Below are 24,069 nucleotides of genomic sequence, written 5' to 3' on the forward strand. Positions count from 1 at the left end.
CCAAAGAGCACAAGAAATTACGCAGATGCAGTTGTGTTCAACTCATTGATGATTGCCAGTACTATTGACCATTGCCTTTTGTCTTCGACTCTTTCCTTTCGGAATGATATAATTCCACCTCGAATGCGGCATCTTTCTGAGTAAAAGACAAATCACCGGTACAAGCGCCCCCAGAAAGGGAAAAGGAGAAAACCCCCTCAAATTCAGTTGTGTGAATACACGACCCATACGCCATTTCATCATCCATAAGCACCGTATCCCATAGCCATGTAACAAGACTCTAGGTGTAGACCGTCCTAAAGAATCTAACCACCGAAACCGTAGAGGGTTCTGCCTTGTCGCTTGAGGGCGTAGACAACGTCTGCGGTCACGGTCAGTCATACCATATGCAGAGTTTTGTCCGAGCCAACTTACCAAGAGAAGTGACGGTCTTTCTCTTTGCGTGTTCAGTGTAGGTGACAGCATCACGGATGACAGATTCGAGGAAGGATTTGAGGACGCCGCGAGTCTCTTCGTAGATCATGGCGGAGATACGCTTGACACCACCACGACGAGCGAGACGACGAATGGCAGGTTTGGTGATACCCTGAATGTTGTCGCGAAGAATCTTTCGATGACGCTTGGCGCCTCCCTTTCCGAGGCCTTTGCCGCCCTTGCCGCCTATTGAACAGGTCGTCAGTATATTGTCATTGTAGATGTGGTTGGTTAGGTGAGGTCGACAGGGCATGTAACTTTGTCAACGGCGCAGGCGAGGTGGCGACGAGATGCAACGATCACAACGACCACAACATTGACGAGTTTGAGGCAGCATGATATTACTTACGTCCAGTCATGTTTACTGAAGTGTAAGAGAGATGAAGAGAAGTAGAATTGGTAAGTTGTGGATGGTTGGTCGATGAAAGTTGATGGGGATGTGGCGGAGTTGATGGTTGCTAAGTGGGTGGAAAGAGAAGGAAAAGGAAGGGGGAAAAAGTCGGAAGGAGGAAAGAGAAGGAATATAAGGAAGGGGCAGTGGATGGCAGCGCGATCAGGGCTGTTTGGGCTTGGCGGAAGGCTCAACGATGGGCAGATCAAATTGTCACTGGAAAACCACCTCCAAAAATCAGGCAAAACAAATGCAGGAAATCAGACGCCTCTAAATCACTCTGTTTGAGGGCCACTGATTGGCCGTGAGATCAGCTTCTTTGTTGCATGCGGATCGGCCGTCACGTGTCGAGTCTAGATCAGCCCGCTCTTGGCATCAGCGCAGAACGGTATTAATATCAGTGTCAATACAATACTGGTATCAAGATCAACGCCACGCATACATTAATTGACGAGATCGCTTGCAAAGTTTTTTGATTCATCATTGTACACATGAGTCATGGTTCGCCCTACTCTCCACCGAGACTTCTGACCTAGAATCCCTTGTACCGCTGCTTCTCCTTGTACTGGGTGTACCCAACATAGCCTCCCCCAACCAGACCCGCGAACAGAATGATCTTGAAGAAGAACCATCCCCATCCGCCGCTCTTTCCTTCTCTTCTGGCCCGGCCCTTGGCTCTGGCGGCGGCGGCGGTACGTCTTCCCGCGTCCGCCGCCACAGGGTTGTACAGATTCCGTGTCTCCACGCTGATAATGTCGAAGTTATCCGACAATTCGCCCGTGTGCGCGCTGAATCCCAGATATGCCGTATTGGGCATCTTCAGTGGTTGATCTTCGGTGGGCTCGAGGGTGAAGCAATCAATCCACGAGTCCGCCGCTTTGTATTGAAGTTGTAGTGAGAGTGACTTGTCTTGGAAGTAGGTCAATTTGGCCTTCGCAGGAATCGACGCGCCACGCAGTCCTCGAGCCTGTAATACTGGTCAGCCTGGGCCACGCACATCTTTGGGGCCACCGTATTGTGTTCCTCATACCGAACAACCACCAATCTCATTCGCCTTGCCGTCGTTCGCCGAGTCATACGTGGTCTTGCCATCCCCCATCATCGCCATCACGTATGGAAACACCACTCCTGGTCTGTGGTTCTTGTAGGTATCGAAGAAGATGCCCAGTCCCTCAAATCGGTCCGCATGACCAAATACCGGGCCAGGCTGAGCTCTCTCCTTGGTAATCCACAACGCAAACCCGTCGCCGTGTAGATGACCTGATCCCGATATCGAGAATTCAAATTCCACCTCCCAATTCGTCGCTGTCAATGGTATTCTGGAGAAGATCCAGCCCGACCGCGAAGGGAGATCGGAGGCTAATCGTATATATTGGTCTGCTCGTATGATGGCGTCGCCACCAAAATCGAACCATCGACTCGACATGTCGGAGTCAAGATATGGAGGTGCAAGGCTGTGTGTCCGCAGCTGTGATTTGGCGTGGCATTAGTCCACTGATCGACCTTGAATGGGAGAATCGGTGGGAGACAACAAACTCACCGGTATACTCTTCGTAGAAGTATCTGCCTCGACGGCTGCTCGCGTCCCCACGGCCCATGCTGCCAGCAGCCATAGCAGAGAACAGGCACCGGAGAGCCACATATTTTGGTGTACACCCTGAATCTGACCACGCTTGTCGTATCCGCGGCCTGCAGCCTTTTCAAAAATGTTCAAACAATATTAAGGAAAAGGAAAAGAAATTGTCAGAACCGCTGCATGGCACAATGATCCACGATTAGGAAGTCTTCCCCTCCTGAAATTGTCACCGTTGCGAGCAGAAGGTCGGTACGTTAAAAGGTGTCCAGTTCGCTGAAATGGATTCGGGTGCAGGCGAAATGCAGCTTTGTGGAGAGACTTTGTTTGACGATCCCTTGGTCGGTGCTTGCAGTCGCCGGCTAGCCCCCCGAAAGACCTGCCAATAAGCTACAGATGATTGAGCCTTGCGAAAGTCTTTTTGACGCAACACAATCGAGCTATCCTGAGATTTTGATCTTTTGATTCAATCAACTAAGCGTTCATATCGACGGGATAGACTTCACGAAATCGATTCCTTCCTCCCAGCAAGAAGGTCTTCCTCCTTACAATTTTCCCGATCCAGATCTACAAGCACACACGACACCAAAACGAAATCTTCGGCACATCCTCCTTCTCCGACCGCTTTTGACTATCATAACAACAAAATGTCCTTCGGCAGCTTTTTCGGTGGTGGCAGCTCGTCCTCGTCTTCTAGCAATGACAATTCCACCCAGTCGTCATCATCTTCAAATATTTCAAACCCATTCGGTTCCTCCTCATCAGGCGCATCCTCTGCAATAGTACAGCGGATCCAAGAGACGATAACGGAAAACGCCAAAAAAGAGAACGCAAAAGCTCTGATCAGTAAGGTGAACGAGAACTGTTTTGCGCACTGTATCCCGACGCCGGGCCCGAGCCTGAGCTCCGGGGAGCAAAGGTGTCTCAACACCTGTATGGAGAAATATATTGACGCATGGAACGTCACGATTAGGACGTATATAGGAAGGATGCAGAAGGAGGGAGCACAGATGTCTGGTGGCTCGCCGGCGGGTGGGAAGGAGTTGTTTTGAGCATGAACGGGAAGGTTTGGTTTGGAGGGTTGGGCGGACTCGGCTACAACAGAGCAGAGCGGAGGGAAGATTGATGACAATGGCGTGCCGAAGCGCTGTTGTGAAGACGGCAAGATTGTTGCACTCGATCGAAATGCTGCAATCTAGCCATTTCTATGGCCCGCGTATGAAACAGGAACGAAAATATCCATCTCATCCATCGACCACTCTCCGATCACCAATTTGCTCCGCAATTTCGAAACGAAAATTGCATCTCATTGTTATCCTCCTCCTTCATCAACATCTCAAGCTATTACGTTCCGAACTGAAGTTCGGAAATGACCAGGACTTCCTAGCCAAGAGGCTATACATACAGGAGCCATCAAAAAAGTGCATGTAGAATTAGAAGAAAGGAAGGAAAAAGAAATTAGTCGGAATGTACTGTATTATATACACAACCATCGTCCTGGCCAGAGAAGAATCCCTAAGTTTGATAAAATGGACCTCAAGTAATGATTCCATTCCCAATCAACATCGGAACGTGATCGATTCTCAGCAAAGGAAACAATGTCGCGCATTTCCTCCCTATTTGCAGCATTAACTCTAGCCTAATCCCCCCCTTCTCTCATCAAGTCATCGACCGATTTGGATGATCCGGTAAGCGGATAAGAAATCAAGTTCTCAGCAGCGTGAACATGAACACGGAAATCCATGTAACAGACCAGCTCGCCCGAGTGCTGAATACACAAGTTCCCCAAGGTACTCCTAGCATCATAGCAGCATGCCGGTCTCCAGGTTGATCTCACTCACGTTCGGCAACACCAACTCATTGTCATCACCCCATGGCTTCAGGAACAGTCAAGTCTTATACCCAACTGATTTTTCGTGTCTCATGTATCACTCTATTGGAAGATCAGCTCGTCATCATTGTGCTTCCAGCTTTGCTCGCTCCCTGCCTGCACCCTTCCTCTGCCCATTCCGCCCAGTACTGGGTCACTTTTTTGGGCCGCCCGTCTGTCGTCATCTAGCAATTAAAACTCGGTAAAGAAATGACCGAAACTAGAAAATCATATCAGCTTAGATGCAGAGGCAATAGGATCAAAGATGTCTTACGGATCCTCTCCCTTCTTGCCGTATTCTTCCGTCTCCTCAGGATATTTGTCAAATTGACTAGCATCACCAGCTCCACCCTTGACCGGAGGAACATAAGGTGCATCGATATCTTTCTTCACCAACCTCTCCCATGTCACTTCTGCAAACCAGGGATGGTTTTTGATATCGGCCGGGCCTCCGTGCAAATTGCCCAATCGCTTGGTCAGGTCGCTGGTGATTAATTGCACTAGGAGATCTTGTGCATCGTGGTGAATATAAGGGGGATATTTGACTCGCCCTTTCAAAATGTTCTCATAGATCTTGACAGGAGATCCTCCGTCCCAGAACGGGGTGAACCCGCACAGCATTTCGAAGATCAGGATGCCGAGGGACCACCTGCACTTCGAATCAGAAACCGGCCATTTCATCTCTTCAATCCATCACTTACCAATCCACTGATTTGTTATAGCCTTTGGAGGCCACAACCTCCGGTGCGAGATAGTCTGGCGTACCACAAAGAGTCCACGTAATGTCGGGCACGTCTTTGGCGAATCCAAAGTCCGTGATCTTAATATGGCCATGTCTGTCGAGCAACAAGTTTTCGGGTTTCAGATCTCGGTAGATGATATTTTGTCCATGCAGATACTCCAGCGCCAGGGTTACTTCAGCGGCATAGAACTTGGCCACTGGGTTAGGGAAACGCTGTGATTATCAGCATTCACGTGAGCCCGAGAAGAAGGCGGAAAGGCATTACCTGTGACTTGCGAAGTAAGCTGAAAAGCTCTCCACCTTCAATAAAGTCCATGACCATGTAGAGATTCTTGGAGTCTTGGAATGTCCCCCAAAGAGTGATGAGGAAAGGGTGTTTGACTCGTTGTAGCATTCTCCTCTCGTCGTTGGTATGCTCAATCTGTTTCATTTTGACGACCTGAGCCTTCTTCAAGACTTTGACGGCGTAGAAACGCTGGTTGTGTTTCGACTGCACCAAATGAACCCGACCGAATGAACCCGTACCCAATGTCCTCTGAATTGTGAAATCTGAGAGAGTATATTTGCCCTTGGTCTGTCTCGTAGCTCCTTTGGCATCCGCCGTGCCCGCCGCGGGGCTGACAAGGTTGGCAATGTTCATATTGGAGGCACCGTTGCTTTCAGCCGGTTTCGCATTGGGATCCGGAGTGGAGATCACGGTGGTGGTGGTGGTGGTGGCGGCGGTGGTGGTGGCAGCAGTGGACTGTGTTGGTGCATCTGAGGTCGTCTTGGAGGATGCGGTAGTGGAGGTGTCGGTTTTCTGGGAAGACTTGTATTGAATTGGTTGATAGGCCCCGCTGCCAGAAGATTTGTCTTCCGAAGGCTCTTTGGTCTTCTTCTTCTTGAGCAGACCTCCAAAGGTCGGCATTTGGGCGCCGGAGGGAAGCGCACGTTCCCAAAGAATGGAATACTAACGATAGGAGTGTGAAAAATGAGTTCGGAGGCCCGTTCGACTACCAACCGAGTTCAATGTGGATTGACGAGGGAGCCTGATGGAGAAGGAGAGGGGTAGCAAACAAGGATCGATCGAGGTTTCGTCTCGCTAGAGAGGAAGCTGCAATGCAAGCCGATAAGCCCCAATCGAGGGGCAGACAAGTGGCCGTCGGACGGCGTGGACGGCGCAATGCGGTGATACTGAGTCTCGATAACAACACCGGACACGGATACTGGGAGTGAGTGTTGAGAACGGCGAGTGAGGGACAAGAACTGTAGCAGGTGGAGCTATCATAGAAGAGAGAGGTTGAGTGCGTAATGTAGTATGAGAGGTGGCTTGAATTACGCCTGAACACAAGCTGAGCACGGGAAACGCCAAAGGCTTTTTAAGAGGTTTGACCAGTGAGCGGTTGAGCAGCGAGCACTGAGCCCTGAAGCATTATGCAAGCGCAGTTGCGAGGATGGGTGAATGGTGACGAGGGGTTACAGTAGCGAGCACGACGAGCATAAGCATTGGATCCCCCTCCTCTGCAGCTTCTCGGAAGCTCTGCACTTTTGCTTCTCATCCCTCCTCTCTCTCTTCCCATCATGTTCAGCACTTGTTACTGCCCACTCATCCCACTCTCCTCAGCCACGTATGTTCACTGTCCAAGTCCACGAGAATGTTTTTAAATTGTCCCTGTGCGGACTAGCCAGGCCGACTTCTGCCATGACAGTACACAGAGAGCAGCCGCATCTTCGGATGTATCATCATGCGCGTGCCATCCTCATCTCCCGCGTCACTTCGTCCACTATCTCCTGGGCCTCTCCGGCCGTTCGTGCCTCAAAATCATATCGCTTTGACTCGTTGACCCGGCGAACAACAATTCGAACAATCTTCGGATGCTTGGTACTAACTTTGCACCGCAAGATGTCACCAAATGCAATGGAACTGAACTTGGCGTTTGAGGTCGTGTCAGCGGGCATGACATGGATGAGGTCGCCGTCGAACACGAGAACCCTCTGGCTCCCCTGGGCAAATGGGGCAAGCTGTTTTCTCGTCACGTAATATTTCTTGAAATTGCTCGCGCTTGAGATCAAATCTTGGTTCTGTGCCAACGGGTGAAGTGTTTGACCCTTCTTACCCTTCTTCGGGCCTTGGATGTCGAGCAAAAGAGGTGCATTTGGCGAGGAACTGCCAGGTGAACCTGTTAAATTGACTCCGGCCCCAAAGCGTTTTCGCACAAGATCGAGATCAGATCGAGTGCCCAAAGCTTCCACCGTACGATCGAGTGGTGCGACTGTATTTGTCCCGGCTACCTTCAACACGAATCCGGCCTTTTCGAAATTCCATCGTTTGCAAACATGATCTAGAATTTCTGCAATGTAGCTGTCGGTCGAGATTTCCATGGTCATCGTCTGTGCCGCCACGTCAATATCAAAGTATCGGATTCTGATTGTTTTCGTGGCGCCTACGCGGGGAGTGGCTTGGGGCGCTGCGGGGGCCGGCAAATCTGCCGGTGTCAATGATGCATTGGTCAAGGCTGATGCAAAAGGTTGACCAGCCAGAAGAATGTTGGTCCTGGACAAGTGAGCTTTCGGGGCTGGAGTTGGTTGTGGCTGTGGAATGGACGGGTCTGGTGCTGCAACCGGTCCGACTTCCTCTTCGGCCGCTGGGATAAATTGAGGTGTTTCTTTCTTGTTCGCTTCTACCTGTGAAAGCGAGGCTTCGACAAGGGCAAACTCATCAAACGGCCGATCTCTTGATCGGCCTCTGCCACCCCGATTGTTATTGTATGTGAAATCTGTGATGGGCCTTGTACGACCAAGTGGTGGGAAGTCATCATCGACCTCGCCGTCTTCCACCATTCGTAGAGTCCATTTGTTGACGTCGAGTTGTGCCGGCGTCAGAGCCGGCTCCAGTTCTTCCTCTCTATATCTCCACAAAGCGAGTCCAATTGCTTCCGCGACGATGACGGCACTACCGTCTTTCGATGTCCGAGCCAGCGGCATCTCAAAAGGCTCATCAGCGTCATCAGAGAAAGGCGCGTATACTTTGATCCAAAGTGGATTGGGGTTTCCCTTGCCGGATAGACCCGCAAATTGCTGCACAGGGTTGGTTGGGGACTTTTTCTGCGCATTCAGAGCGGCTGAAAGCAAACTCTTTGGCTGCAGGAGACTGATTGGTCGTGGGGGAGGCAATTCATGCAACAGGGGTAACGTTCTTTGCTTCCTAGGTGACTCTGGCTGAGGCACACGAGGTCCCGACTCGGTCAGGCTTCCCAAGGTTGGGGGAGACGAAGTGAGATTGGATTCTTCCATAGTATCAAGCAATGAGGCAGAGTCGATCGTTTCGCCCAAATCTGAAGACATGGCGGATCCAACAGACTCTGCATCAGAGTCATCTTGTAGTTGACTTCTCTGGCTGTCTTCGGTATCCCTTCTCGTCGGCACTTCATTTGGAAAGGGGGCAGATTTCGAGGTTTGTCCTGCTTGGAGTTGACGGCGTTGGAAGTAAGCTGGATCCACTTCATTTTCAGAGGACAAGTCGCTGCTTGTTGTAGTGTCTCGCCTCGCCCGAGCTTTGACAGCCTCTACGGCGCCCAGTGATCCGGTTCGACGTCTGTTCTCGGCCGTTGGTTTCGAGGGTGAGGTCGTTATTATCTCGGGTCCAGTGCTGCAAACGGGAGATGAGTCGGCTCGATGACGGGTGGGCATTTTGGCAAAGCGGATTTGTAGAGCAGCGCGTTGGGCGCCTTCAGCTTCTTCCTCGGATTCGTCTGTCAGATCACTACTATCATCATCTTCGACGTGTTCCTTCTTTCTTCGTCGTCGAGCGTTGAATCCTGGACCGATGGTGTCATTGCTAGTCCTACCGGTGACGAGACCACCTTCATCTTCTTCGTCGCCCTGTGAGTTCAACAGCTGAAGCTCCGCTCCATACTGGAAGTATTCGGTGTTGATTGACGTGGGGATTGGTGGAGAATAAGTTCGTTGAGCGGGATCTGCGGACCAGCCAGCGGCGCGAAATCCTGGAGTATTTAAAATCGAGGAGTTGACATTAATCAGCCGTTCTGCAATCCCGTCCTTGACACTGGCAAGATACGAACTCCGTAGATACCAGGTGGCAAACCTGTTGATTTAGTTTAGCGGGCGATGAACGATTCCAGAGGACACGATGGCGGAAGATTAAACCGCGGCGAGGACAGAATCGACCAACTTACTCTTCGTTTTGCAAGAGAGCCATGTTGAACAGGGACGGAGTGACGATCTTCCCGGATTCCAAGACGATGGTGGAGGCTCCTGAGAACAAGCGATGATGACTTCTCGGTTGACTTTCAATGTTGCCGAGTGAAGTGGCAGTGCCCATGCGATAGGCATCACGGTGGAATCAAGTATGACGTTGATCCGGGGTAAGTTGTTGCTAAACGAGAGACTGAAGACGAAGCCGACTGAGGGGCCGACACCAGGCTGGACTCAAACCGCCAATCGGAGTGCCTCATTTTTTTGCCTGCGCACTTTTCGCCAGCCTCGTCACCCACTTGTTCTGCTTCCTGGGTGGCTGGGGGGTTACGACGGAGTGGGAGTCTTGGTCGTGGTTTACCGGCTCTCGTGCCACTGACCTCCCTTTGGTCTTCCCCCTTCTTATGCACTACCTTTATCATCTCTCTAATCTGCTTACCTCGTCAATCTCTCACATCCTCTTCCTCAGACATTATGGCCTGCCCTCACGCTTACCTGGACGATCTTCGACCTCCGAGACCCAATCAAAGTGTATACCGAGAAGATTGTACCCAGTGCTTTGACTCAATCGATGATGACGCCGGACTTGATGTCTGCCTACACTGCTTCAACGGCGGTTGTGCTGGCGAACGAAATCACTCTCTTGTACACCACTCCTCCACGAATCATCCGTTAGTATTGAACATCAAACGAACTCGCAAGCAAGTCCAACGAGATGAGCCTCCGCCTAAGCTTACCAAGCTCGCCATTGCCGCTGAGACAGAGGAAGACAGATATAATACAGCCACGACAGTCAAGTGTTATGCCTGCCAATTAGAGGATGTGGACAAAACGTTAGGAAACCTCCCGGGGGTCGTTGATGGGGTCATGAAAGCTATGACATTTGCCAAACAAGAGGAAGTCAAGGCTTGGGAACAAGAGTTTACGCCCTGTGTACACACCCTCGGCCTCGAACAGCAACCGAGGAGACAGATTGAGTCACAGAAGCTAAGCTCGTGTTCCAAGTGTGACCTGAAAGAGAATCTCTGGCTCTGTTTGGAGTGTGGCAACCTGGGTTGTGGACGGGCGCAGTTTGGCGGTGTAGGCGGCAATTCTCACGGACTGGGACACGCGGCAGAGAGTGGTCACGCAGTCGCCGTGAAACTGGGTTCCATCACTCCGGAAGGCAACGCCGATGTCTACTGCTATCAATGTAACGAAGAGCGAATCGACACTGAGCTTGCCAAGCACCTGGCTCACTGGGGCATCAACATTGCTGAACGGGAGAAGACTGAAAAGAGCTTGATGGAGATGCAAGTGGAACAAAATCTGAAATGGGATTTCTCTATGACGACAGAGGATGGCAAAGAGCTATCCCCCTTGTTTGGGCCCGGTTTCACCGGTCTCAAGAATATCGGGAACAGTTGCTATCTTGCCAGCACCCTTCAATGTTTGTTTTCGCTCACAGATTTCCAACATCGATACTACCACCCGGATCGACCTCCTCCCAACGCCAAACTGCCGGCTGAGGATCTTGAGACACAGTTACGAAAGTTGGCCGATGGTATTCTGTCTGGTCGATATTCATATCCGGAGAGCAATGTTCATGCATCTCCCGACAACCCCGAAGTACCGCACCAAAAAGGTCTCTCTCCTGCGATGTTTAAGCATCTTATTGGTCGAGGGCATGAAGAATTTTCGACGATGAGGCAGCAAGATGCGTTTGAACTACTGCTCCACCTTTTCAAGCTCATCAGCATCTCTCACAATGCCCACCCCGGCGAAGATCCTGTCCAGTCGTTCCGCTTTGCCCTTGAACAACGCTTGCAGTGCTTAAACTGTAGGCGGGTACGGTACCGAACGGATGAACAAGACAATATCTCAATTCCGGTTCCCGTTCGGAGGAAACACGTGAACAATAGTGAAGACGCACCGGCCATTGAAGCGAAAGGGTCCGAATTTGAACCGGTGTCTCTGCAAGAGTGCCTCGACATCTTTACAGCATCAGGCACGGTGGAATTGACCTGCCCAGCTTGCGGGTCTAAAGCAGGATTTTCCAAGTCATCAAAATTCAAAACATTCCCCCAAAATCTGGTCATCAATCCTCTTCGATTCGAAATAATCAACTGGGTACCGACAAAGCTCGACATCCCCGTCCAGGTGACCGACGAACCCTTTGATTTGAGCAGGTACAAGTCACCAGGGTTGCAACCAGACGAGGAGGAATTGCCTGAAGAAGCAGATGTCGGAGGATCCGGCCCGGAATCAGCAGCATTTGTCCCGAATGAAGCTGCTCTCGGCCAACTTGAATCGATGGGATTTCCCCGCGTTCGATGTGAAAAGGCCCTCCATGCGACTGGCAACGCAGATGCCGAAGCGGCCATGAATTGGCTATTCTCGCATATGGAAGACCCTGATATTGATGAGCCTCTGAACCTTGGCGGTGGCGCTTCCGGCACAGATGACGCTGACAAGATCGCTCAACTGGGCGAGATGGGTATCGGCGCACCGCAAGCCCGAAAGGCCTTGCGAGAATGCAACGGTGATGTCAATCGAGCTCTGGATTGGGTCTTCAGCCACCCGGACGATCAGGGCGATTTTGGTGAAGATGCTCCAGCTGCTTCGACACAATCGAGATCCCTTCCCGGGAGTGGACAACTACCGGCGAAGTTCGAGCTTCAGAGCATCGTTTGTCATAAGGGTGCCAGCATCCATACTGGCCACTATGTTGCATTCACTCGAAAACAGGTTCCTGGCGACGGCGAGGAGAGACAATGGGTTCTGTTCAACGATGAGAAAGTGGTCAAGGCTGTTGACGTGGACGAAATGAAAAAGTTTGCATACATTTACTTTTTCCGTATGCTATGAGAAAATTTGATGGATGAAATACGAGCCTCATCAAAGCTGTACGAAATCACGACACGTGGGAACGGGGATATCTCCTCTTCAACGGAGGCCTGGGAGATGATACACGGGGATCCTACATGAAAGAAAGTGGCGGTCATAGCTAGAACTAGGCAAGCAAGAGCTTGTCAATAAAGAGAGAAAAAAAAGCGTATACCATTCTACATGTTCGAGTGTATAAGAAGCACCGTTACAAAATCAACTTGTCACGTGGCCAGCTCCACAGGTACCTGAGGTACTTGCGTGCCTTGGCGATTGAAGGTACCAGGCCACATAAAAAACCCTGCTAGGTACATGTGTGGGGGAAACTCTCACATCTGCACTCAACGTCCTCAAGTTTACTCCAGGATTTTCTCACAGAATTTCATACCTTGTGACCACTCGATCCTCGTGCAGGTGCTTCCCTTTTCCCGGATGTCTCTCAACTCCCCATTCTTATTCGAGCGGACAGTCCATCCCCAAAGCAACTGAACTATTCTACGGTCTCTACCTCGCCCACCCACCACCTCTTCTCTCACCCGTTGGGCTGCTCTGCTCAACCCATCCTCCACCACCATGTTCTTCCTCTTCCGCTACATCCTCTACTTCCTGGGGTTTAACATCCTGACGAACCTGAGCCTGTTCGGTCTCTACCATTTTCTTCCCAATCCCCCTCGAATTCTCGGCTTCCTCGCCCGAGTGATGTCGTCCTATCTAACCATGATTGTGTGCGCTGCCTACGGGACCGTCGCGTCTGCTATACTTAAAGTTATGGGCCTAGAATTCGCATATGCACAGTGGACCACAGGCAAGGCATTCGAGCTTCTGTGCACATACACTACGGGCGTGACATTTGATATTGTCGACAACGGCCGCGACATTCTCGACAACAATCGCCCTGTGGTATTTGTAGTCAATCACCAAACCGAACTTGATGTGCTGCTGTTAGGAACCATCTGGCCCAAATACTGTTCTGTCACGGCTAAGAAATCTCTCCGCAATATGCCATTATTGGGCTGGTTCATGATTCTCTCCGGCGCCATCTTCATCGATCGTGTGGACCGGAGTCAAGCCGTGAAGGCATTTGAGGGAGCTGCCCAAGCCATGCGAGAGAAGAGGCAAAGTGTGGTCATTTTTCCCGAAGGAACGCGGAGTTATTCCGCAGAGCCGATGTTGTTGCCGTTCAAGAAAGGGGCATTCCACCTTGCCGTACAGGCGGGAGTGCCCATTGTGCCCGTGGTGGCGGAGAACTACAGTGCTGTGCTGAATATCAAGGCCAGAAGATTCAACAGCGGTTCTATCAGAGTTAAAGGTATGCCGAAATGGCCGGGCTGGAAGAATGGCTTAAGCTGACATTGGAATAAGTGCTCGATCCGATTCCTACTGCTGGTCTCACCGCCGCCGACGTCGACCAATTAACCCGAGACACACGGGAAAAGATGCTTAACACCCTCATTGCCATGGGACGGGATTCCGAATCACGATCCGTAAAGTCCAAAAAGGAGTTGTAAGCTTCCGACCACCGCTCTCCGGGCATTTCACTCCTCCGAGTGTCGATGCTTGGAGCATCAACGAAAGAGAGCCAGAACGACGAAGAACGACACGGATGATTTCGTCACCATTTCCATTTCAACCTCGGACGAGCCAGCAGAATGCAAATTCCGACGAACGTCCGATCGTCACCGATGATAATCCGCTTTGCGGATAATTCCTCGGGGCCTTCGAGTTTCACACAGGCCATACTACGGTCGCCATAGGCCACCGCCGTCATCCGCTGGATAATGAATAAACAGTACTGCGCTGGTTATGCATGCACCTGACACCTGATGATTACTGGAAGAATAAGAATGGCGCTGAGGGCCAACGTTCGGGTGAACATGACATTAGTAAAGACCTAGAACGAATTGAACGGTTTGAAGCATGCTGATGTATTTGAAAGAAACGATGCGATAGAGTATAGAAGGGATGTAGGTTTGAATTCTTGAACAGCCCTCATTTTTCACCCTGAATGCGATACCCACGCTACCCAAAGACCGGAGATCCGTTAGATAGATAGGCTGAGCAGTCAAAGAGCCTTATGAAGATTGTAGATCTCAGAAGAATTGTTGCACATCTTTTTTGATCTACTCAAGCTTTTCATTTTCTCAGTCGCATTATCTAAGGTTTCCCCTTTTCTTACCCTGTGTGGGAGTGTAGAGCTCCCTATCCTTCATCTTTATCCTCATTGATACCTATTGATGAACGATGCCATCTTCCTGGCCGCCTGGTACTCACCGATCGCCGTGCCTAATTTCACGGACCATAAATTGGCTCTTCAGGAATCGGCATCCTGACTTGAAGACCAAGACGTCCACATTTAAGACTCAATACTCAAACTCCTTGAATGACCGGACCAAGAGACCTGATTGCCTGAGGTGTTCCTTGACTTGAGCAACAGTGTATTCGCCGCGGTGGAACTGTGAGCAGTGGGCACTTCGGTTAGTCGAAGGAATATTTCGGAGGGAGGAAAATCAAATCGGCCGAGTCCCGTTTTGAGAAGAATGGAACCGAAAAAGAGCGTCAACGGGGCTAAGTGAAGGAAAACCGAGTGCAGGATGGATCGAGAGAGCGAAGGAAAGATAAACACGGAAGGACGGAGAATAGAAGATAAAGAAGTCCAGGAAAATAAGAACGGAAGGATCAAAGACTTACCATCCCAGCACCCAACGCTGCATCCACGTCCGTACACCGAAACACCTCCTCGAAATGCGCTGGACGACCTGCTCCCGAACTCGCGATAACAGGGATCCCAATGACGGCTTTCACCATCGCCATCAACTCGAGATCATACCCATTATTCTGTCCATCGCGATCAATGGCATTCAGTAAGATCTCGCCCGCGCCCATGGCCTCGACGGCCGTGACCAGCTGTGTGACGTCGAGATCTCTTGTTTCGCGCCCTCCCTTGATCGTGCATGCGAACCAGACGTACTCTCTCCCCTGTGCGTCAGGGAAGGCCGTGCGGATCGTACGGTGCCTTGTCTCGCTCGGCGAAGAGACGTACACGCGCTTCGGGTCGACGGAGACCACAACGGCTTGCCCGCCGTACGCGGCCGAAATGGTCTCAATGCCTGTTGTGCCTGACAATTTCTTGCCGGATGCATAGTATGCTTCGGCGGCGAGGACGGCGTCGCTGCCTATTGAGACCTTGTCGGCGCCGGATGCGAAGTAGAGCTTCGCCACGTCGAGTGCAGACACGGGCTTGTTCGTGGCTGGGTCGACCACGTCGCGGATCCCGCCGCCGACGGTCAGTGGCACGAAGACGGTCTCGCTGGTGCGTCGGAGAATCTCGAGCATCGGTAGGTCTGCGACGGGACAGTCACGGAACGAGGTGATGTTGAGGAATGTCACTTCGTCGGCGCCCTGTGTGTAGTATTTCTTCGCCATGTCCACGGGTTTGCCTAGGTTGCGGACTTGGGAGCCGGCGGTTTTCTCGCGCACGTCGTATTGGTCACCCTTAGTGACGACGAGGTCGCCTGCATCGTTGGTCCGGACGTCCAGACAGGCGATGATGCGTCGTGTGAGGCCGTTTGTGGCCCCGTCCGCAGCTGTGGAAGTAGCTCCGTTCATTAAGAGGGTAGTGTGTGCGGGATCCGACCAGACTCTGCCCTCGAGAAATGCCTTGATGACTTGCAGACCAGCCGCGCCAGATTTCTCGGGGTGGAATTGTGTGCCGAGCACGTTCCCGCGGCCAATGGCTCCGACGTACGTTTCATCCCCATACGTGGCTGTTGCGACGGTCCAGCCATCTTTCTCCAGCTCCCCGGGCGTGTAAGGGGCGAAGTAGCTGTGTACATAGTAGTACTTACTCGTTGGGTTGAGGCCATACAAGCATTTGCCCACTGGGGTTGTCTGATCAGAGGGCGGAGAAGATTGATGGTGCACCGTGGAGGCGTCGTTCCAGCCTATACAAGGCACAGACTTCCGCGAACCATCTTTGTTTTGGGGATTGAAACGGCGGAGAGACGTCGGGATGAGACTAAGACCCGAGACTGAAGGAGCTTCTTCGGAACCAGCGAACAGGGCTTGCAAGCCCACACAGATGCCGAAGAAGGATTTTCCCGATGAGATATGTTCCTGGATAGCAGGGAGATAGCCGGCCTGAGAGAGGGAGCTGAGACAGTGGCCAAAATGGCCGACACCAGGGAGTATTATTTTCTAGAACAGAATGTCAGAGAGTGATGCACCTGGTTGAGAGTAGAGTGTAGAATGAAATCGTAGCCCCAGATTTGAATCGGCCATCCTTGCGCTGAAGTGCATGTAAATGAATAGTGAGGAGGTACCAACATACATCTGCATTCTTCACATCCTGAGGGCTCCGGATCCATTCGACTTCATACCCGCACTTCTCGATCGCATTGACGAGGGAGCGGATGTTGCCCGCGACGTAGTCGAGGAGGTGGACGTTAGGCATATTAACAGGTATCAGAAAAAGGGGGGAAAAAGGAAACGCAGGATCTCAATGATGCGAGAGAGACGGATCAAGGGCGAGCCATCTTGCCTTGACAATAGATGAGATGGCCTTATGGCACGCAGAGAGGAGGCTACAGCGAGTATGGGGCTGTGAGGTAACTGAGGAGTGAAATTTGAAGATTGGAACCCGAATTCGGAAGTGAGTCATACAGGGCCATTGATCAATCGCTCGATAGCACTTCACATCATCACGACCAGAGTGTTAAGTATAACATGCTCCGATCCTCACTTCTACGCAGCTACACTTCATGGCATTTTAATTGATGAAAACTGTAGGGTACGTTGGAAACAATAAATTCTTTCCATCCCTGTATACCAAGAGTATCATTTCCGCCGACCCCTTAGGTCCCAACCAACGCCAGTCATGTCGATTCAATTTCGATCCCGCCACTATTGTACATTGTGCATCTCGGAGGCACAAATCGTGATGCATTTCGAGGTCTTTACGTATCATCCCACATGTATCAAGTTTCGTCTACTGCGTTGTAGCTCGGATGGCTTGCAGCAAAAGGGCAAAGATCAATCCTCTCGCTACATTTTCCACCTGCAGACAATCAAATACTCTGCCCAAGGCTTCGCCGGTGGCAGCCGCTCCCATGACACTGGTCAATGCCTGGGGCATGCCTCGTTCAACCAGCAGTTTTCGTGCCTTCTTCCGAAGCTTCTCCTTCTCTTCCGACGTTATCTCTTCCGGCCATTTGGCACGCTCTTCCTCGGTCGGTAACGTGTTTTCTCGGAGGGTGTTGATATGGGTGGCCAGTCCTTTATCAGAGAAATTGGTCTCGACCACACTTTCCTGCAGAAGGACCCGGATCGACTCGAGTTGAGGATTGTTCGGCCGGAGGAGAAACGTTCTTGCAGCTCCCAGAAGAGACAGTCGAATTGACCATGCCCCGGAGAGTGAGTAGAGCTCAGTGAGAATGGCAAAGATCAGCTCGACCAGGATCCGAGTCTCTTCCTCGGAGATGGGGATATCTTTTTTCGCCCTCCGTCGGGGTGTCGTTGACACGTGGCTCGATGCAGGTGTTATTCCTGTTTCCTCCATTTGGGAAGACGGAGCTGGTGGTGCTGGATTCGCCACAATCGTATCCTGTCGTGACCGGGGTGGAGTCTCCGGTTTGGCTAGAGTGGGCGGCTCGTAATCGTCGGGAATCATACTCGGTGGGGGTGGTGTAGACAGGACCTCCTCCGAGGGCGGGGTAGAATCCCCTAAGACTGACGACGTCTTCGAATGCCGTGCCGGGCTCGAAGTATGGGCGTCTTGTCTGGGCGGGAGTGGCGGAGGCTTGACATCCAAGCTTTCCGTGCTTTGTCTCGACAATTCCTGACTGTACCTGAAATTCGAGGAAGAAGCTGTGTCAGTCCTTGAGAATTGCGGTGCAGGTCGAGAAGCAGGAGTCAATTTTTTGGGAGCCCCGCCCACGCCGGTCGCCACAGCACCAAAGACCCCCTGCACTCCTCCCAGAACTGCTTTACCCCCGCCAGCAATGTTCTTTCCACCTTGGCCCAGGACATTGATGAAATTTTTGCCGACATTCTCCAAGGCTGCTCCCCCCTGAACCAGAACATTTTTACTATGGGCGGGAGCCTTTTGCAGACCTGTCTCTTTATCCAGGAATTTCTTCATCACTTCGGTCTCTGCCAAGGACTCGAACTTGAGAGAGAACCGCAAATAGTTCTCCAAACTTTGCAACAGACCCGAACTGGTCTGTCCCTTCCAGCCAGGTAGGGTGGGATACTGTTGTCCAAACTCAGGGACACCCGAGAGGCGAGCAATCGTAGTCAAGGTTTTATGAAGCGGCTCAAAATCTGCATACCGGCGAGTCACCATCCATCCAGGATATCGTTGTGAGGCTGGTTCGATTTGCAGCAGATACTCATTGTTGGGTTTTTGTTTGAATGAGGACCTCTCGGGCCCGTCGCTGAGATCCATGATTGTAAGGGACGCGTTGTACAACGTCAATGGCATTGCCACCATGACCTCGGCCGGTGGTGGAGCGACAGATACCGGTTGTACCGGGGTTTGGATACAATCGCCCAGCTGATCAAAGTCGGTAAAGGAAGCTTGCTCTTTGCTTGGACTGGGGCGGCTAGAAGCGATTGCATTGCCGTCGATATCAAAGACCGTAGACGACTCCGTTGACCGTTCTCCCTGTCGATTCCGGTCACTGTCCGACGATGTAGGAGTCGCCATTCCCGCATCTGTTGTCACCGAGCTGGTTTCCTCATGCTCGCTTGGAACCAATCCATGCTTCCGTCGGGCCTCATCCTCAGCAATCATCTCGTTGAGTCTTTGAGCTTCTCGCATGGCTTCTTGCATCGCCTCTTCAGCCCTGCTCACTCGCCTACTATGGCCCTTTCCCGAATCAGCATCTGTCTTTGCTTGCGACATGGCTCCACTCATATCTTCTACTCCCGCGTCGATAACATTCATGATCTCGGGTTCTCCATCTTGTAGCAGATAAACGATCCATCCATTGATCCATTCCGGTCTGGAACACATGTCAATCGTAGTTTCCAGAACGAGACCGGATAGCACCTCGCGCAGGAAAATTTTGACCGGAGGATAACTGTACGCCTTAGGGTCGAGGAAATTTTGCAAGATGTCGTCAGCAACAAGATTGAGTTTGCGTTCTTGTTGCTCTCTGCTCAACACATTGGCCAAGCTACTCTCCGGTTGAAGCCGTAAGTATGTCTTGATGGCCGTCTCGGCATCCTGATTCTGCGAAGCCTTCAAAGCCGCACCCAGCTCGTTCAGGAAGACGATGACGATCGAAGTGGAATTTGATAGAAAATCCAAGAAGGGATCTGCGGCTCGTTTGCGCGAAACATGGTTGGAGAAGGAGATGATGAAACTCGTGAGGGTTTGTCTGCAGCTGGCTGGGAAGGATTGTTCTCTCGGAAGAAGTGGACTGTACCACCACTTCACGTAGTCTCTTACAACGGCATCGGTCAAGCTGGTCAGGGCCCGTCCGGTCTCCGGAGGGAAGTCGGAATAGTCCAGTGTTTTCGTGGTGGGATCAATCTCGACGCGGGGATCGTCAAAAACACTTTCTTCTTGCTTTTCCTTTTGTCTTCTCTCTCGCCAGTCGAGGATTCTCTGTGCCACTTCAATCCCGAGCTCTTTTCTTCGACGATTTAAGTCACGACTCTCCGCATTTGATCTTCCACTATGCTGACTCTCCCAGGTAGCGTGGAGGACGATTCCGCCGACTGCGCCAATCAAGACCAGACCAACCCGGCCGAGCACGAGATAGGTAGAGGCACACAAGCCCACGGCGCAGGCTCCGAGTGTCTCATTACTGGCATTTGCCAAAAATCTCAGAGTGGCATCGATTGCAGCAGAGGCAATGATCGGTTTCCCCGTTGGCAGTGCCGGTTCAGGGATGCTGGTGGATGGTTCGGATGGTGCGCTGACGGGCACATCCACAGGGTCAGGACGTTCCTCCATCGTTGTCATTGCTCATGGTGATTTCTGTAAAATTGTCCTTGAGGAGAATTGTTTGATTGCAGTCTGGCTGATGTCCTCAAAAGGACACTGTTCGTCTCGCATGAGCCGGATTGTGGGGATCCGCGTATTGAGGCAGAAAGGGGGTTTCGGAGGCTCAAAAATCGAAATCTGCATGTTGAGACGGCAGATCCCCGGTCCAAAAAAGAGTTTCCACCATTTGGAGAAAACTGAATATCGAAGCCAGGCCAGGGACAAACTTTGTTTCTATTTCTTCTAGATCCCAAGGAAAAAAAAATTATTTGGGTCAGTCACCTTGTCCGACTCCTGAATCTCCCAGATGGCTGATCAGATTTGCGCAAACTGCCAGGAGCCACTTCTCATAGAAATTGAACCAGACAGTGATGTCGAGGATATTAAAGCGACTGCGCAAGTCCAGAGTGTACCCGACGACGTAGAGTTAAGCTGCGGGTGCCATTACCATTGGTATGTCTATACGTGAATAAACAATCTATACAAGACTAACCAGCCTTCTCCAGGGAATGCTTTTTGGAAGCTTACACTCTCACGGAATGCCCGGATTGTTCCAGAGACATCTCGTCGCTCTCACCCAGTGGGGCCCAACAAGTTCTCGTCGTTCTCCGGAACGAAGGAGGTATTCAAGAGGGTTATAATATCCTCCCAGCCGCCTGCGAAGAGGCCTACCTACGGGCGTACCCTGAAGAACGAAAAGGTCGTGCATACATGGAATTCTGCCGCGAAGGCGACATTGATGCCGTTATCCTCATGATCAAAGACGTGGATGAAGAAGAGCAGGGAGAACACGCTGACATATTGAGGTATAAGGGCACTTTTGAAGGGATTGAGGGATCGGGTCTGCACGTTGCAATCCGGTACGGGCAACAAGAGGTGGCATGGTTACTGCTGGCGCTTGGGTCACAACTTGAATGGGACAAGTTTCCAGCGCCCGTCCTTCAAGCGATACAGAGTTTGGGGCTGCAGAAAGAAGATAGGAACTGTGACCCAGACATCCGGACACTGGTGGACAGCGAAGGGAGAACACCGGCGGCTCTGGCACGAGAGCTGGGAGGAGTGTGGACGGAATGGCTCAGTCGGGGCCGATTGGCTCCGTGATTGCGAATTTGAAAAAAAAAAAAAAAAGTGCGATGTGCTTGTCTCACACCATAATTCTCTTTTCGCCGAGTAATTGTGCGTCGCTAGAGATCTAAAGCATAGGTGTGATATTGTTCTCCGGTATCCGAGTGAATCATAGCACCATGGAACTGTGTCATGCCTGATGCAAAGAAGACGCCGGTGGTAATATCTAGAGCTCGGGAGTATGGAGCTAGCAAAACCCCTCGCGCGCTGGCTGCCGTCATGAGACAGAACGTCTTGTCCTGGAGCCTTTCTCCGACAATATGTTAAGAGCTCTTGCTCTGCTGTTGATCGCGCAGAATATACTTCGTATGCGTGCCATGCGCAACGATCGTCTTGTCTTCCCCGTTTCCTTTGGATATCGTCACGGTTGTGAAGCCCATATTTCTGCCGACTTTGCTCACATTGCCCTCGATCGTCAGAACATCGCCTAGTTTCGCAGTCGAGACATAGGAAACATGAATGTCTGTACTCAATCCCGTCTTCTCCAACCCAGTACTTGCAATGGCCATGCCGCCGGCCCAATCAATGATGGTCGCCGACACCGAGCCATGAAGCCCGCCTTTGGAGTTGAGATGGTGTGAAGTGACTGGAAGAGTAGCGACCATGGATCCATCCGTGGCACTGACTAGGACAATGTCGGAAAAGAAGAACTTATACACGGGGGAGTTCTGGGAGATCCGCGCCCAACAGGATTTGACGCTTTCGAGGGGAGTCTTGGTCGAGCCCATCTTCGATAGCCGAGACGAAATAGGCAGTCATGTAAGCAGTGAAAACGAGAGCGAAGACGTCAAAAACACGAGTCGAGCCAAACCTGTATTCTATAAATCTAAGAAACAATGGAACTAGTCGAGCGAAAAATCAAGTCAACGACAACCACTAGAATGATATGAGCTCCGATGTTGGGAGCAGAAATCTCGGCACACCGCCTTTTTTCCTCATGCGGCAGAAAAGTTGCTCCACCCCCAAAAAAAAATTTCCTGTTAATTTTGTTTGCGGCAGTGGCAGTGGCATTGGCAGCGGCACCGCAGCCAATATTTTCCTTACTCTTGCGCGGCATTCAGCGAAAGTGTAGGATATTGGCAGCAATGGGCAAGCATGAACTCGACGAGGCAGCCCAGTTAACTAAACAAGACAAGAAGCGGAGGAGAAAAGATCGCAAAAAAGGGCCGCGGCTTCAGGATATCACTCCGAGTTCGACTGACGCAACAGCCAATTCGACACCGGCTCCGGAAGACGACAGTGAAAGCACAAAGTATACACCTCATCCATCTCTCAATGCCCAGCCGCAAGCCGATTTAGACGAGTTCTTCAAGTCACAGTCGGTCCAGGTTGCTGATTCACGGAGAACCAACTTAAGACCCATTCTAGCCTTCTCACATCTTCCCGTCGAACTAGGTTCCCAATTTTCGACAATTTTCTCCTCCTTTCAGAATCCCTCGTCGATCCAATCTGCGGCTTGGCCGTTCCTTCTATCCGGACGAGATGTCGTCGGAGTGGCAGAGACTGGTAGCGGGAAGACCATCGCCTTCGGGATGCCTCTGGTAGTCCGGTTGACGGCGATGAAGAAGAACAAGGGAATAAGAGCCGTTGTCATCGCCCCGACTCGAGAACTCGCTATCCAAGTGTATGAGCAGGTTGATAAATTATGCAGCACCGCTCATAAATTGAAGGCTGTGTGCATATATGGTGGAACCAACAAGGACGAACAGCGTCGAAGTCTCCAAGGAGCAAATGTGATTGTCGCCACTCCAGGGAGAATGAAGGACTTCATGTCTGATGGCACCGTCGACCTGTCCAAGACGCGGTATCTGGTCCTCGATGAAGCCGATCGCATGCTCGACAAGGGATTCGAGGACGATATCAAGCACATCATCTCCGCAATGCCCTCGTCAAGCAAGCGTCAAACCGCCATGTTCACAGCCACATGGCCCAAATCGATCCGCGATCTCGCCGCAACATTCATGAAGGACCCAGTGAAGATCACGATCGGTCGCAATGATGCCGACGATTCAGGCGAGCTGCGAGCCAACACCCGTATCGTCCAGAAGGTCGAAGTCATTGACGGCGCTATGAAGCAGCAGCGACTTCTTCAGCTGTTAAAAGAGCATACTGCCGGCGAGAGGCGCGATGACCGGATTCTTGTCTTTTGCTTGTACAAGAAAGAAGCCCTGCGGATCGAAAACTTTATTCGAGGCCGAGGCTTCAACGTCGCCGGTATCCACGGTGACATGTCTCAGTCTGCTCGAATTGCCAATCTGGAATCCTTCAAGTCTGGCTCAGTCAATCTCCTCGTGGCCACAGACGTTGCGGCGCGCGGTCTTGATATTCCCGAAGTTAAACTCGTCATCAACGTAACTTTCCCTCTCACAGCCGAAGATTACGTGCATCGAATTGGTCGGACTGGTCGTGCTGGTAACGATGGTCTGGCCATCACCTTGTTTACCGAACAAGACAAAGGTCTCGCTGGGGCGTTGATCAATGTGCTGAAAGCGGCGAAACAAGATGTTCCGGAATCGTTATTCAAGTTTGGCACGACTGTGAAGAAGAAGCAACATGACTTGTATGGCGCCTTTTTCCGGGAAGCCGAAGATGGAAAGACGGCGACGAAAATCACATTCGATGATTGATATGGTCATATTCAGGATTTTGCATCGTATACAGTTTGATCTGTTGATGGCTTTGTCAAGAGATGTTTCGCCAGTCCTGGAATTTTGATGGCAAGGCGTTGAGGGATAATGGTTTCGAGCATCATCAAAAGGAATCCTCGTTCGGTGAATAGACTGGATGCAAAGATTAGATGGTCAGTAGAGTTCATCCAGTCAGACGGCATAGACAATGGATGAAT

The 24,069-nt window shown here is 51.3% G+C and overlaps 11 protein-coding genes across 11 annotated transcripts; 4 read left to right on the plus strand and 7 right to left on the minus strand.

The window, feature by feature from the left end:
- Positions 1-305: 305 nt before the first annotated feature.
- On the minus strand, positions 306-727 carry Z518_04066 (histone; the record flags this gene model as incomplete). Its single annotated transcript, XM_013417774.1, has 2 exons — positions 306-361; positions 415-727. The coding sequence occupies 2 exons, from the start codon at positions 725-727 to the stop codon at positions 306-308; spliced, it is 369 nt and encodes a 122-aa protein (XP_013273228.1).
- Positions 728-1,397: 670 nt separating this feature from the next.
- Z518_04067 (uncharacterized protein) lies at positions 1,398-2,507 on the minus strand (the record flags this gene model as incomplete). The annotated part of the gene is made up of 3 exons (XM_013417775.1): positions 1,398-1,832; positions 1,896-2,333; positions 2,406-2,507. The coding sequence occupies 3 exons, from the start codon at positions 2,505-2,507 to the stop codon at positions 1,398-1,400; spliced, it is 975 nt and encodes a 324-aa protein (XP_013273229.1).
- A 1,993-nt stretch (positions 2,508-4,500) lies between these two features.
- Z518_04068 (cAMP-dependent protein kinase type 2) lies at positions 4,501-5,957 on the minus strand (the record flags this gene model as incomplete). The annotated part of the gene is made up of 4 exons (XM_013417776.1): positions 4,501-4,528; positions 4,583-4,957; positions 5,010-5,263; positions 5,316-5,957. The coding sequence occupies 4 exons, from the start codon at positions 5,955-5,957 to the stop codon at positions 4,501-4,503; spliced, it is 1,299 nt and encodes a 432-aa protein (XP_013273230.1).
- An 815-nt stretch (positions 5,958-6,772) lies between these two features.
- Z518_04069 (uncharacterized protein) lies at positions 6,773-9,248 on the minus strand (the record flags this gene model as incomplete). Its single annotated transcript, XM_013417777.1, has 2 exons — positions 6,773-9,134; positions 9,226-9,248. The coding sequence occupies 2 exons, from the start codon at positions 9,246-9,248 to the stop codon at positions 6,773-6,775; spliced, it is 2,385 nt and encodes a 794-aa protein (XP_013273231.1).
- Positions 9,249-9,718: 470 nt separating this feature from the next.
- On the plus strand, positions 9,719-12,091 carry Z518_04070 (uncharacterized protein; the record flags this gene model as incomplete). The annotated part of the gene is made up of 1 exon (XM_013417778.1): positions 9,719-12,091. The coding sequence occupies one exon, from the start codon at positions 9,719-9,721 to the stop codon at positions 12,089-12,091; it is 2,373 nt and encodes a 790-aa protein (XP_013273232.1).
- A 591-nt stretch (positions 12,092-12,682) lies between these two features.
- On the plus strand, positions 12,683-13,617 carry Z518_04071 (uncharacterized protein; the record flags this gene model as incomplete). The annotated part of the gene is made up of 2 exons (XM_013417779.1): positions 12,683-13,418; positions 13,472-13,617. 2 exons carry the CDS (start codon positions 12,683-12,685, stop codon positions 13,615-13,617), a joined length of 882 nt encoding a protein of 293 aa, XP_013273233.1.
- A 1,168-nt stretch (positions 13,618-14,785) lies between these two features.
- On the minus strand, positions 14,786-16,559 carry Z518_04072 (imidazoleglycerol phosphate synthase, cyclase subunit; the record flags this gene model as incomplete). Its single annotated transcript, XM_013417780.1, has 2 exons — positions 14,786-16,303; positions 16,437-16,559. 2 exons carry the CDS (start codon positions 16,557-16,559, stop codon positions 14,786-14,788), a joined length of 1,641 nt encoding a protein of 546 aa, XP_013273234.1.
- A 534-nt stretch (positions 16,560-17,093) lies between these two features.
- Z518_04073 (uncharacterized protein) lies at positions 17,094-20,069 on the minus strand (the record flags this gene model as incomplete). The annotated part of the gene is made up of 1 exon (XM_013417781.1): positions 17,094-20,069. The coding sequence occupies one exon, from the start codon at positions 20,067-20,069 to the stop codon at positions 17,094-17,096; it is 2,976 nt and encodes a 991-aa protein (XP_013273235.1).
- A 337-nt stretch (positions 20,070-20,406) lies between these two features.
- Z518_04074 (uncharacterized protein) lies at positions 20,407-21,200 on the plus strand (the record flags this gene model as incomplete). The annotated part of the gene is made up of 2 exons (XM_013417782.1): positions 20,407-20,552; positions 20,606-21,200. 2 exons carry the CDS (start codon positions 20,407-20,409, stop codon positions 21,198-21,200), a joined length of 741 nt encoding a protein of 246 aa, XP_013273236.1.
- A 287-nt stretch (positions 21,201-21,487) lies between these two features.
- Positions 21,488-21,952, minus strand: Z518_04075 (uncharacterized protein; the record flags this gene model as incomplete). Its single annotated transcript, XM_013417783.1, has 1 exon — positions 21,488-21,952. The coding sequence occupies one exon, from the start codon at positions 21,950-21,952 to the stop codon at positions 21,488-21,490; it is 465 nt and encodes a 154-aa protein (XP_013273237.1).
- Positions 21,953-22,309: 357 nt separating this feature from the next.
- Z518_04076 (uncharacterized protein) lies at positions 22,310-23,851 on the plus strand (the record flags this gene model as incomplete). Its single annotated transcript, XM_013417784.1, has 1 exon — positions 22,310-23,851. The coding sequence occupies one exon, from the start codon at positions 22,310-22,312 to the stop codon at positions 23,849-23,851; it is 1,542 nt and encodes a 513-aa protein (XP_013273238.1).
- Positions 23,852-24,069: the final 218 nt, after the last annotated feature.

This window comes from Rhinocladiella mackenziei (genome assembly GCF_000835555.1).
Source record: "Rhinocladiella mackenziei CBS 650.93 unplaced genomic scaffold supercont1.3, whole genome shotgun sequence".
NCBI classification, from domain to species: Eukaryota; Fungi; Ascomycota; class Eurotiomycetes; order Chaetothyriales; family Herpotrichiellaceae; genus Rhinocladiella; species Rhinocladiella mackenziei.